The sequence below is a fragment of the Ziziphus jujuba genome, chromosome 10 (genome assembly GCF_031755915.1).
Source record: "Ziziphus jujuba cultivar Dongzao chromosome 10, ASM3175591v1".
Lineage (NCBI taxonomy): Eukaryota > Viridiplantae > Streptophyta > Magnoliopsida > Rosales > Rhamnaceae > Ziziphus > Ziziphus jujuba.
Genome location: NC_083388.1, coordinates 28897486 through 28911059, shown reverse-complemented (window position 1 = coordinate 28911059; position 13574 = coordinate 28897486). Strand labels below are relative to the sequence as shown.

Sequence of the window (13574 nt, the reverse complement as noted above, 5' to 3'; positions counted from 1 at the left end):
TTGCCAACTAGTCCCCTTGCCATTATTAATTATAAAAACATTAAAAGAATAGGATATTCCAACTGTGCTAGCTACGAGGACTAATACTATCAACATTTCTATCTAACAAGATAAAACGGTTCTTACCAAGTAAAAATAAAAAATAAAACATAAAATAGTTCCTGCCTACCAACAACCCCATGACTTCATTAACCGAACCACCCGATTCCCTTCTTCTACACGAGACCAAAAATAAGATAAACCATCAAAAATCCTTTCTTCACTTTTTATTCCCTTTTTTTTTTTTTTTATTTGGGTAAGAAAATCCTTTCATTACTTACTTCTCAAATTTCGATATTCTAGTGGATGTACAGAAACGACCATTTGATGTACATTTTGAAAAATATAAGAATATCTGGATGCAGCTAGGAAAGACAAGGCTAGAAGCGTTTGAGACAAGCTAAATATATCTCCATGTTCGAAGTATTATTCTTTTTTAGGAAAAAAAAAATATAATAATATATATATTTTACGTATATATATATATATATAGTTCGTCTATGATGCAAACGGTTCTCATGTGGACCACAGTATTAGTGACAGTTTTTCATAGTATTGGTGATAATTTTCTAAAAAACCGTCGTTAATACTATGAAAAACCATCACTAATACTACATCCTCATGCAGACCGTTCTCACCATAGAATTTCCGTATATATATATATATATACATATATCTTAAAAACCTATTGTGTGGACCTAAATTAAATGGGTATAATTAAGATTCTCTATTCCTAGAAAAATGGAAAGGATCCATATTTTAAAATACTAGATACCGATGCAAATAGTGCATAACAAAGACAGGGTCAGATCAAGTGGCCGAAGTCTTGTTGAATAAAAGCAAAATAATAACAACAATAACAATAATAGAGAAAGATAGTTAGAATAGAGAGCTCAATGCAACCATTGTTCTGGTAATAAGATAATAAAATTAAAGAAGAAGAGAAAAAAAAAAAAAAAAAATGGCACCCTGATTTCTGAACTGCATGCAAAAAGCCAAAGGGTCATACAGCATAACGCAGTGTCACCTTTCAACTAAAACAATGTGAAACAGCCAAAACAAGACCATTTAACTGCAACTCCTCTGGCAAACACCCTGCCATGCTTCTAAGGAGAATACAATTGCAAAGATGCCCATGCTGCTTAGTTAGGCGCCCAAAAAAATACCAGGGTTTTAAATGGTAACCGGTTGCATAATAAAAGACTGCTCAACCAGGCAAAGCCCATGTCATAAATAAACCAAGTAATCCATACGGCTATTTATATTTACAATTCGATATCTAACACCAAACTTCCCAAATGCAGTCAGGTAACAGACAATAATAGTTTTCCAGCTCCATGCGTAGTCCAGTTGAAGAGCACAGCCCAAAGACACTGTGGTATTATATATGATATGGATGCTGATATGTTCTTTTTCCTTAGCTGTGAATTTGTGATTCCTTCATTCACAATATACTAATTACACCACCATAAACATCAATCCAGATCCATTTTTCGAAAAGGAATGTCATATGGAATATCTTTCATCACTTAAACTTTGTCTGTACCCAGTTTTTGTCCACCATAAACAGACAGCATCCAGCCACGGGTTGCATGCTCCAATTCAAGTGAAAATATACGTCACTGCAAAGTAAGGAAAAACAAATATATAAAATCGACGATCAGAACTTCAGCACATGTAGGATGATATTTTTTTTTTTTTTAGTGTGGATACAAGAAGCATAATGATTGGCAACTTCTGGACACAGTATGCCACAAGTTATGACTATAGAAAAGGGTGCAACAATGCAAGAAAAAACTAAGGGCACATCATGTTGATGGTCTTTGTAATCTATAGCATAAGGAAAAGCAAACTGCGAAAGAGCCATTACTATAAAGTGAATCAACAAATAACAATGAAAAAGTACAGGGACTGAGGAACATATGATCTCTGTTAAGCTACAAACTATCTCAAAAGCTTAAGTTGATATGAAAAGGGCCTAACCATGTCTGTATATCAAGCTAACACAGTTTATTATCAACACTCTCCTTCCATGCGAAAATCAATGAGTTTTACATGTGAACATGCAAAAGCGGTACCAAGAATCGAACTCAAGACCTCACGTCCACCAAAACTCCGACATCATGTTAAATATTATCTATCCCAAAAGCTTAAGCAAGTAGGAAGTAGGTCTAACAATGTTATATCAAGCTAACACACAATTTATCATCAATGTTCTCAAATTTGGACAAATAATCAATCACACAGGAGTTTAATTTACAGAAACGGTTAAAGAATACTGGCAGCTACTTCATTGCATGGATAAGCATATTGAAAACATAATGCACAAAAATATCATAAACAATCAACATGGATCAATTAGACAACCAAAAATATCATAAACTATTATCATAGATCAAGTAGACAACAATTTTTCTATCAATATCTATACTCTATAATAAACAAGAAATGTGACCCAAAATTCAGGCCCATGAAAATACAACTATACGCTTCGTTATCTGTATGCTACAGCTGGTTTGTCAAGGATGGATTGAGTGATTTTGCAGCTAAAAGAGTCCTCTACTGCTACAAACCCCTTGTTCTTCAATCTAGATACCTTGTCTTAATATATAAGCTTGCTTTTATCAGAAGCCCTTGGGATTACTTCAATCTGATTCTGGGGTATTTATTCGTCTTTAGGGTATAGCTTCTGAAACTTTGCTAGAATTTTTACTGCGTGCAGTATGGGATGCTCTACAACTCTCGATTGTCTCTCCATCTCTCTGCAATCCTCTTTCCATCTCCCTCTATCCTCTCATCTCTTATTCCTTTTCCTGCGACTCGACTCCGAAAGAATACTAATTTGCACACACTTCTCAAAAGCCTACGCACAGTGCTCCTCCCTGGTTAGAAGACTGCATAAGATATTTACCCGCTCTTCTCTCTCTTCCTTCTTTTTCTCTCCATTCATTGTTGAAATTGCTTATGCTTTTCTGTCCATTTGCCATATCGCCTTTCTGCTACTTTTTTGCTGACCAGTTTGGTTTGTACCTAACAACTGAGCTATATGAAATAGGAGGACCTAGGAGAGGCTAAATGGTCGTGGAGTTCTCTCTATTGTAGGTAATTCATTAACCTTTTTCTTTTCAATTTTCTCCTCTCTTCTCTAGAATTATTTCCTTTTTTTTTTTTTTTTTTTTTTAATCCATCTTTTCTGTTGATTCCATTTTGGTTTGAGAAATGAATTTGTTAGGCTTGAACAGGTTGTTCTCTCTACTTGCATTCTACTACATATGCCAATGTGTTGGTGGCTTATCTTTTGGTTTATTGATTACATTTGGATTTTGAGTGTACTGCCATTTCTTTTATGGCTTTGGATGCAGGATTTAAAGTGCTTAGCTCTTACTTGTTGTTCCACTGTTAATATTCTTGCGTTTCCTCTCTCCTTAATTCCCTAATTCTCTCCTTGCTTTTCAAGATAGCAATTTTTAATAAATTTATGCAATTACATACCTTCATATCGATGGCCATGTCTAAGAATGCATGGAAAACGATATGTGGCTCTGAATTTATTAATGCATAATGTTGTATTTTAAGATCTACGGATAAATGTTACAACCTTTCAATATACATGCAGGTTTCTTAGAAATTCATCTGGATGACACTCCATAGTATTTGATTTTCGTACAAGTTCCTTGGTAATCCTCAGGCACCTCCCTTAATGTATGTAAACTGTCCAATTTTTGTATGTAAAGTCAATGTAGCTGTGGCAGTGTCTGATATCTCGTATTTAAAGCTGTGGAAGTGGATGTCTACAAATTTTAATATATAACTGTTTCCATAAGTTTGTTTCTTATTCATAATTTTAATGTGATAATATTAAATTATACCTACTAAAGTGCCCCTAGAGGAGTGTTTTAGGTGTCATGGATTGGTTCCTCAAAGTATGCTAACCATTTGAAGGTAGTGATTAGAAGTCCCTAGAGCTTCACTACATTTGAATGAAACAGATACAAGGATTTTTCGTTTTCTCTATATGCCTTAGCTACTTTATCTCCCTGTGTATTTTCAATTACTGTCATGGTGAGTCCCTCAACAGGACTCAAAAATTACAAACATTACATAAAACCATTTGCCATAAACAAATCACAAGTTTATTCATTAGCCTTTTGCCTCCTCTTTTATGTATCTTCAAAGCCAATTCAATAAAAGTGAGCCAAAAAGTTCAGAAATATAAAACATACCAATTCAAAAACACTATGAACCAGAACTTGACTTCTGAACCCATACTTGTTTCTGCAATTTCATTGAAAACAGATATTTAATGAATTAGTACAAAATGGAAAGAAAAGATATAAAATGGGGAAACAAATTAGATCCAACAGATAAGTCCAACCACCTCATGGGAACCATAGCCGGCACCACCTCTTTTTGAATGCTTCCCTTCATTTATAATAGAAGAGCTGTCCACATCCTTGACATTATTTGTTGGTCCACAATGGCCCATATGTTTATAGGAGCCTGCATTCAAATTAAATCACAAGAATTAAGCATTATACACTTATATCAAGTATCAACTTCAAAATGCACATCCATATTGGAAGCATCATCAGGTAAGAGTTTCCAAAAAATAAATACTAGACCATTATCTAAAGAAGAATAACTGCTACATCCACTTCCAAGGGTTTTCGTTTCTCCACTCCTTGCATTTGATATGCCAACTTTCGGATCTCCATGACTTCCTAAAAATCATATACAGGATAAACAAACATTTCCTTCATTTTTGCATGTGGCTGTTTAAGTTGTGGAAATATATATCATCTCAAATATTAGCATAATCACAGTGAACTCAGAATCCCAAGCCAAATATCTATTAGCAATTCTAGACATACCTTCTGGATACAACAGTGACAGTGTAGGCTGAGAAGCAGAAGAGGATAACAGTTCATCATTCACAAAAGATCCACCATAACGTTGACGTGGGGTCCAGACACCACGAAGAGATCTATTCTTATTTCTTGTACGTTTATCCTGCTTCTCACAACAAAGTCGATGCAAGTCATTCCCAACAATCTTATAGTCTGGTGCCCCATTTGTATCCTTCAAAATCAATTGTACATGTTGGGGCCGAGGATGCCATTTGCCCTTTTCCAGATTTGAAGTCCGAACTTGCCGATCAGAGCGGACTGCAGAAGACTGACTTTGATGTGCATCCTTATTCAGAAGTATGCTTCTGATTATCCTTCCACTACCCTCGCATCGCTGGTTCTGTTTGAGAGAAATTGGACCAACCATATTTTTAGTTAATATAACATTCTGCTGCCGTGACATGTTGGCAGACACCTGCACAAAGAATTATAGACGTAAATATGAATTTGCATCAACACTGTAACTATACCACTATGAACCCAAGGGCCCTGCACACAAAGTGCCATCCTATGAATCCTAGTACTAATCATGATTCTGGAGCATATAATTGAAGCTCCTAAGATGTTGAACTGAAGAAAAGGTACAAACAAGATGTTGAACTAGTTCATCTTTACACAATTTGTACGGCATTGAAAATTGAACAGTTCATAAATGAGAATAAAAAAGTCCAGAGAAAATATATATTTACATGACATGTCTCCCTTTCTTTCCCTTTCAGAAGAAGAACCTTCTTTTTCCCAGCATTATTAATTCCAAAAATTCCTAAAATAAAAGGGAAAAGAAAAACAAAACAAAACAAAATAAGTGAAGAATACATGGGATTATCTCACGATGTTACACCATACTTAGCACCCAAATCTTCACACAGCCACAACACACAGATATACATACATACATACATACATACAAACAAATAAATGTGTATGGGTATGCGATGCTTGTATAAATGCACACATGCAGTGCATGCTATAAAGACATATTTGGATGTTTACATATGCATGCATGGTGGAAAGTCAATGAAGCTTTAGAAAGGAAAGGAAAAAATATGACAGCACTAGCTACATAAACACATCAACAATGCAGAACAATAGAAGATTGTAAAGAATAAAGATAAGGACTCAATAACAAGTATAATCAATGCCACAAAAACATATATATCAAACACAAGAACAGAAATTTAGTTAGAACTCAAACCAGTCTCAATAAAAGTTACCCAATCAGCTTCAACCATAATTTCTATAACCTCCACGTATAAAAGGAATTCAGTTAGGAAAACATAACAAAAGACTTCGATACAGAAAATTTGAGCAATTTACATGTTCACTTCCAGCCCAACTAAACTTTATCCTGTTATTAAGACCAGATCACTATACAAAGTCATAAGAGAAAGGAATACAACCAAATAAATAAAGAGGGAAAGAAAGTGCATAAAATTATAGAAAACAATCATGCCACCAGAAAAATTACAAAAATTCTGAACTTAGTTTGCTGTCAATAGGAAAGTCATCCAGAAAGCATGTAAATAACACTTATATAATTCAATATGAGTCCAGTGCCTTATCTACAAATTGTAAAAGGAAAAGGATGCTTAACCATATCACCACATTTCAAATTTTATGCAATACCACTTTCCTCCAAGAACATTTCAGTTCCAGCTGCAGAAGTGAAAGGAATAGACTTTTCAGAAAGCTGTTGATCATCTTGCTTGGAAACAAGGACGTAATTTGACCTGTCTCTGGCATTAGTTCTTTTTGTAGCATCCCTCAAAACATACTGCCCATGAGATAGAATAATATGTTAACAAAACCTCGAACTTTCAAATGTTCCTTGTAATTAAATATGGTTGTCTATATTTAATTAGAACTAAAAATTTATATGATATTATATAATTTTAAATTATATATATAGGGTGTTTCTACGGTGCAGACCCACACCTTTGACTACGGTTTTTGGAAAACCGTTGTCAATGTTGTTTCTGTGTGATGGCATTGACGACGGTTTTTCCAAGAACCATCATCAAACGTGCGGGTCCGCACCGTAGACTAACCCTATATATATAATCGATCTGGTGGGTGAGTTACTCACCTTGTGAAGAGTGACTAAGCCCACACCCACCAAGGGATGACAATTTGCCCAATTTTGCCCCCCACCACCAATGGGGCAGGGATTCCCCATTAAATTGGGGTGGACAAGTAGGAATGGGGAATATAGTCCCCATGCCATACCCACCGCAGATGCATATATATAAATAAAAATAATTATTTTTCAATTTTATTAACATTGTAATTGCAATTCCCTATGTTTTAGGGTTTCCCCCCCGCCCCCCCACTTTTGTTTTAAAAAAACAAAAGACAAAAGTGGTTGGGGGGAAGGAGGTGGCGGTGTGGTGAAATGTTACCATATGGGGCAGAAATGGGAATGGTGATTCCCTGTGGAGATGGGGACCATGTAGGCCGTCTCATCCCTGCTCTATTACCATCCCTACACCCACCGACCAAAAAAGGTCAAAATTTGTTTTTCTGTTCTCTAGATCATTTGCATGAGTTGTGTCAAGCTCGCAATGGCAATGGCACTGGCAAAACAGAAGGATACCTTTCTTCTTCATTCCGAGTCTTAGCCTCCCTAACCCCCTCACCTCTGCCTCCTCTTTCACCCTCACCTCCCATCCTCTCTCCCCAAAAGCTGCCCTCTCCTTTTCTCATTATCAAAATATGAAGTATGAACAAGAAGAAATAGAAACAATGCAATGTCATCTAGAACAAGAAACTAAATATGCTTGTTACAGTTGACAAAAAACAAACCAGAATCTTATAATAAATTTACAAAATTCAATGCAGTTTCATTAGAAGTCCACACTTAATTATTTATCATCAAGTCTTAAAAAATCAATGCGACATACAATTGATGTCAATTTTCACAAAACCCATAAATCCAACATTTATGTTATTGGCAAAGGTTTTACTTCAAGTGCGTAAAATGAGGTTCATTTTGATAAATGTCTCTTTTAACAATTATATACGACAATCATAGTAGTCATTTCCATTCATGTGTGTGTATGAGTGTTTATGTGCGACTACAACTAAGGTGAAGGAGTCGATAGGTATCTAGTTGTTTTTTTGTGTTTCATATGTTTTTTTGGAATTCATATTTCAGTGAATAAAAAGGATTAAACTGGAGAGATAAGATTGAGAAAGGAGGTAAAGGTGAGGGAGAGAGAGAATCCTGGAGAAGGTGAAGGATAGTGAAAGAGAGAAAGGGGAGGAAATTTAGTCTGTGTTTATTTGCAGCTACAAGGAAGGAGAAGGACTGTTATCTAATTGTTTTTTTGGGTTTCATCTTTTAGTGAATAAAAAACAAAAACAGGATTAAACTAGAGAAATAAAAGTGAGAAAAGAGGCAGAGGTGAGGGAGAGAGACTCCTGGAGAAGGTGAAGGACAGTGAGAGCAGAAGGGCCAGGAAATTACTGATCTCTGGTATTGAGCTCAAAAGCTTTCCACAAAAGGAGAAACATTGCCAACCAGATCAGTTAAAAACAATTCAAGGCCCATTCAGTTATAATATTATTGTAATGGTGGAGTAGAAAACACTGCTGGTGGTAATATTACCCGTATCAAATGTAGATTCTCATCACCAAGGCTACCACACTAGCACAGATATAACCACCTGACTTGGACGTAAGAACTGACATTCACCTTGTTATTTCCTATCACCCCATGCAAGCTAAAAGAACCTTTTCTAAGTTAAATATTCATTGCATCACCTAACTGAATATTATATTAAAGGACCTTCTCAACGTTAAACTACATTATAACAGTCAAACAAGATTGAAATCTGGCTTTTATATTGAGGTTTTTATTCTAGTTTCCATTTTGTACAACTACCAATGAGTTCGATACGACTACAGTTGGCAACACAGATGTTTAAAATAGCTTTCTATACAACAAACTACCTTCCCCAATATTCTAAGGAGAAGAATGTTTCTGGGTCAAGTACTTAAACTAGCTTTTAAATGCTAAACACATTATAGCCAGTGTCACCCCTTCATCTTGTTACTAATGTCAGCATTAGTTATTTTTTAAAGATGCAATGCAATTGCAATACATGAGAAGGGAAAAATCTAAAATTACTAAAAACTAAATTGCAGAAAAGCAATAACAAATGTCATCACTAAGTCATGCTTAACTCCATGGTCTTAGTATTTATAGAAGCATGAGTACCATTTTAGTGGAATTCCTTCCCTCATCAGAACCTCGTTTCGATGAGGCTAAACCAGAATTTCCAGACGATGATCCAATAGCTCTTCTGCCTGATTTACCATTCAAAAGCGACCTCTGCCATCAACCATGAGAGTTTTTAAACAATTATTGCTACCAAATATCATATGCAATAGCAGTATCAGTTTTCTTTAAGCAAGAATAAAAAGTTTAAACAATGAATATAAAATTACAACAACCAGAAAGGTGGACCAGCAGTCCAACCAGTATAACACAAAGCAGAATAATGACACTGGATACAAATTAAAAACATAAAACTTTTACAATTCCTCACAATAATAAAAACTCCACACTTCCTTCAAAAAACAATGAACCAAAGTTTCCAATTAACCAAGAATCTCAATTCTCTTCTGCGTCAACATCCACCTCCTTTTCTTAAAATTTAAACCAATAATTTATTCTTGTAGACCCAAAACACTACATTAATTACCATCCATCTTCAGAGTATCTTTTCCCTCTTGTTGTCCACCCATTAAGAATATATAGATATATGCAAGCCAAAAAAAGTACAACCCAAACTACCTCATCTAAATGAAACAATCTACTCCCTAATACAGAAGCTATGTTTGGTAGGAGGGAAGAATGGAAGGAAGGAAATGGAAGAAGGCAAAAATGGAAGACAGAAAGTCAGTTGCTTGTTTGATAGTAAGTATAAAGGGAGGGATAGAAAAAGGATGGATGGTAAATCCATCCAATACAATAACTCTAAAGTTTGGGGATTGGAGAATAAGTGTAACCATCATCAAACCTTTGTGCAAATTTTAAATTGCAAATACTAACGGCCAAAATAGAATTTTATCAACTATTTTTTTCTCCCTTTCACTTTTCCATCCATACCAAACAAGACCAATGAATAATTTTTTTTCCATTCCTCCTCTTCTCCCTTCTTCTACCAAACTGAAGAGGCTTAGACTGTATCAAACTCGGGGCCAAAACACACGCACATACACACACACTAGCTTAAAGAACTAAAATATATGTTATCTAATATATTTCACAAACTGCTCAAATCTGGAATCTTCATTCATAGAGAAAACAAAAAGTACCCGGGCTCCACCCTTTGAAGCTCTTCTTTGGCGAACAAAGTCCATTAATGGTGTAATTATAGGAGTGTCTTTTCCAGCACCTACAAATGGGAGACCAATGAAAAATGAAAAAGCAATAAAAGATGCACTAAATACATATCAATGTCATTTTTTTGTCTTTTTAAATACTACATTGAGAAATCTTTCAAACTAACCAGCTCGTTCTGCTTCTCTTCTCTCCAATTGTATCTCTGCACTAGGAAGATTCTCAGCAGGCTTTTCAAGAAATTGAAGGAACTCCAAATACTCAGAATCTAGATGTTCATCAAAGAAATACTTGTACTTACCAACAGGAAAATATTATATAACTAAATCCACATGCAACAAATATACATGTTGAATTTTTCTCTAGAAAAACTAAGGAATATGTTAGTACCTTTAAATATTGTTCCTTCACGACCATCTTTTTTGAACCATTGTACTGGAACACGCTGTGAAGGAGCATACTCAACAATACTTTTAAACTGAATGCCTGAAAACAAAAAATGAAACATTATTAAAGAAAAAAAACCACGAAATGAGTAACCCTAGTTAAGTATTTTAATCACTCAATCTAATTTTTATGATTTCAATTAGATAAGAGAAAGAACTTTGCCACTCTTTTGCAATTAAAAGTGTGGGATGAATTTTTTTTTTTTTTTTCCCCATAAAAAATCCCTGCTGGTACAATTGATGCCTCTAACATATCTATTTTGCAAAATATATGCACAAAATGTTTACCTTTTTCATTAACAAACACATGCCCATCAAAGAGTTCAGCAAACTCAATAACATCCTCTGGCCGTGAGAAGTCAAGATAGGCTCTAGAATAAGAATGACGCTTCTGGCTGCAGTTAATTCCAGATAAACAATGTATATATGAGAATAACAGCAACCATGCAAGTTAGTTTGAAATGTGGTGTGGATATCTATATATAGTAAAATTGATAAAGCCAACGCTATATCTTTGGGCACTAAAATTAAGCAATGTTCTAAAAGGCGTAAGGCGTCGTAAGACGGCAAAGTTAAGCCTTAAGCCTTACGTCGCCTAGGCGTGAAAAGGCATTTCACAATTATATTATTATTTTAATTATTATTAGGCTACTAAATAAACAAAATAATTCATATTTTAAATATCAAAATATATATAAGTCTATATTACTTTTGTATGTGCAATAAACATGAATTAGCATGTAATTGATCATAATAGATTTAAAAAAATTCATATTTTTCAAGTATCCAACAACATATTAGTTTCAAAACATATATATTACAAATCTACAAGTACCTAATAATTCATAAATTAGTACATACTTTAGCTATTACCATAATCTACCTCTTATTTAATTCTTTATCGGACTCTAATTATATATCTACATCTTCATCCAATTCATCTTTCATGCCATCCAATACAAAATCATTTTTCTCGAACTCTCTAATTTCAACTTAAGCATTTCTAGAATTTTTTTTAGGTGGTAACATATCATTCTTTATCTCATCATCATTACAACCTTCGACAATTCATGATTGTGCATTACTAGCATCACTTGCTAGTAGAGGCTATAATTTATTACTCTTCTTTTTCTTATTCATCATTTTCATTTTTTTTATTTAAAAAAAACAAAAAAAAAAAAACTTAATCTTAAAAAAATTTTCATTTTTTAACAATATATATATATATATATTTTAATTTTTTTATGAATTTTTTTTAACATTTTTTAAAATATAATTTTAGAAAAAAATACTTTGAACAAAAAGGCTCACGCCTTTTGATGCCTAGGCATGCATTAAGCGGTCAATACAGCGTTGACTATCTTTTCCTAAACCTTGCTACTATATGAGATGTTATCTAAAAACATCACGCTTAAGCGGTGCTTTTTTCCGCTTTTTATAACACTGAAATTAAGTATGAGCCTTTGTTTTGGAGTTGCAGTTTTGAATGAGACTTGAACCAACAGCCTACATTTCAAACACTCTGTCTGAAAAGTAAAATAGTTTTCAGTTGGAGAATGTTAGATATATATTAATATTGTATGGACTTAACATAATCAATAACTCACTCTTTGTGATACTTCAGTTGGCCAATTGGAGAGCAGTATATCCATTAAGCCCTGCTATTACGTGTTTTCTGTTTTGCAGATTGTAGATTAAAATTTATCAAAGGCTGCTTTTAGAGGGTAATAGTTCTATAATTTAATTGTTAATATTAAATGGAATTTAGCATGTGTCTTTTGATCCGTGTTTTATTTTTCACACCAACATAATATTCCCAAAAAATAAAAAAATAAAAACCACTAGAAAAAACAACTCACACTAGTCCTTCAGACTAACTGAAGTTTGCATAGCTGCCTAGTAAGCACTTTATCCAGAAGAGTAAGTGAAAGTGCAAGCAGATAAAACAATAATGATTATCAACATTGAAATCACTCACACGAGCCCATCCATCCATCCTATCAACAGTATTTACGGACAATTAAAAAAAAGGAAGAAGAAAAGGGCTTGACCTGCTGTTCTTCCCGGAACGAAAAAAAAACCAATTGTAGCGGCCAGCAAAAACCGAGTCGATTTGGTCGACGAGCGCAGTCTGCGAAATTGCAGGGGGTAAGTGGCGCAGCACAACCTTGGTTCGACCGAAACTAGTCTTCATCCTTAGAAATGGAGAAAAAGCATCATCAGCAGCAATTCGATCGAGCCCTCGAATTGCTTAAGAAAAAGAAAACCCACAAAATCTCTCCCTCACTAACATTCCGTTTTACTTACATCTTCATCTTCTTCTTTTCTTGGGTAAAATCGTGCCCTAATTGTCATCAATTTATCAAATGTCAAATTGGACCGCACAAAAGCCCCAAAGCTATCAGCCATGCATGGAAATTTTGCCAAAAGGAGAGTGACACTGTGACACACAGGAAGGGTAGTGACGGAATTCCACCCTGTTGCCGTTTTAAAACTTTCAATTTAATTTAATTTAATATTCAATAATAATATTTAATTTACAGCAAATTATAGTACGTACGGTTAAGGGGGAGGAGGGGTGCATTTGGGTTTGCAGTGCAGTGCATGAATAGGAGATGCCATACCCTCACGTGGCAATGTTTGACTTAAAAATCATAATAAATTTTATTCAATAAGAATAACCTTTTATGTAAATTCCTTTCCCCAAATTGTAATAAAATAAAATAAACCTTCATTTAAAAATAAATAAATAACAATAATAATAATAACTTTACCATTTAGACCTAAAAAGGTGTTCCCAACCATCTTTTTTCTTTTTTCTTTTTTTTTAATGAG

General features: G+C 34.4%; 1 protein-coding gene across 4 annotated transcripts; it reads right to left on the bottom strand.

Annotated features, from left to right (window-relative positions):
- Nucleotides 1–989: 989 nt before the first annotated feature.
- LOC107412573 (regulator of nonsense transcripts UPF3) lies at nucleotides 990–13212 on the bottom strand. 4 transcript variants are annotated; one of them, XM_016020367.4, is made up of 14 exons: nucleotides 13047–13207; nucleotides 12791–12934; nucleotides 11028–11134; nucleotides 10684–10779; nucleotides 10463–10561; nucleotides 10269–10348; nucleotides 9166–9279; nucleotides 6573–6720; nucleotides 5636–5709; nucleotides 4911–5361; nucleotides 4662–4760; nucleotides 4415–4539; nucleotides 4263–4314; nucleotides 990–1661 (listed from the first exon to the last, which is right to left on the bottom strand). In XM_016020367.4, the coding sequence occupies exons 1-13, from the start codon at nucleotides 13052–13054 to the stop codon at nucleotides 4276–4278; spliced, it is 1584 nt and encodes a 527-aa protein (XP_015875853.3). In that variant the 5' UTR covers nucleotides 13055–13207; the 3' UTR covers nucleotides 990–1661; nucleotides 4263–4275. The 4 variants fall into 4 exon arrangements, with proteins under 4 accessions (XP_015875853.3, XP_015875855.3, XP_024926364.3 ...); XM_016020369.4 differs by having other exon boundaries at nucleotides 4418–4539; nucleotides 13047–13204; XM_025070596.3 differs by lacking the exon at nucleotides 4662–4760 and having other exon boundaries at nucleotides 13047–13212.
- Between the last annotated feature and the right edge of the window lie 362 nt (nucleotides 13213–13574).

Coding starts and splice junctions, on each gene's coding strand:
- LOC107412573 (XM_016020367.4), bottom strand. Junction 11,135..12,790: donor CGTTCCGGGAAGAACAGCAG/GTCAAGCCCTTT, acceptor AATTAACTGCAG/CCAGAAGCGTCATTCTTATT. Junction 5,710..6,572: donor AATGTTCTTGGAGGAAAGTG/GTATTGCATAAA, acceptor CTTTTATTTTAG/GAATTTTTGGAATTAATAAT.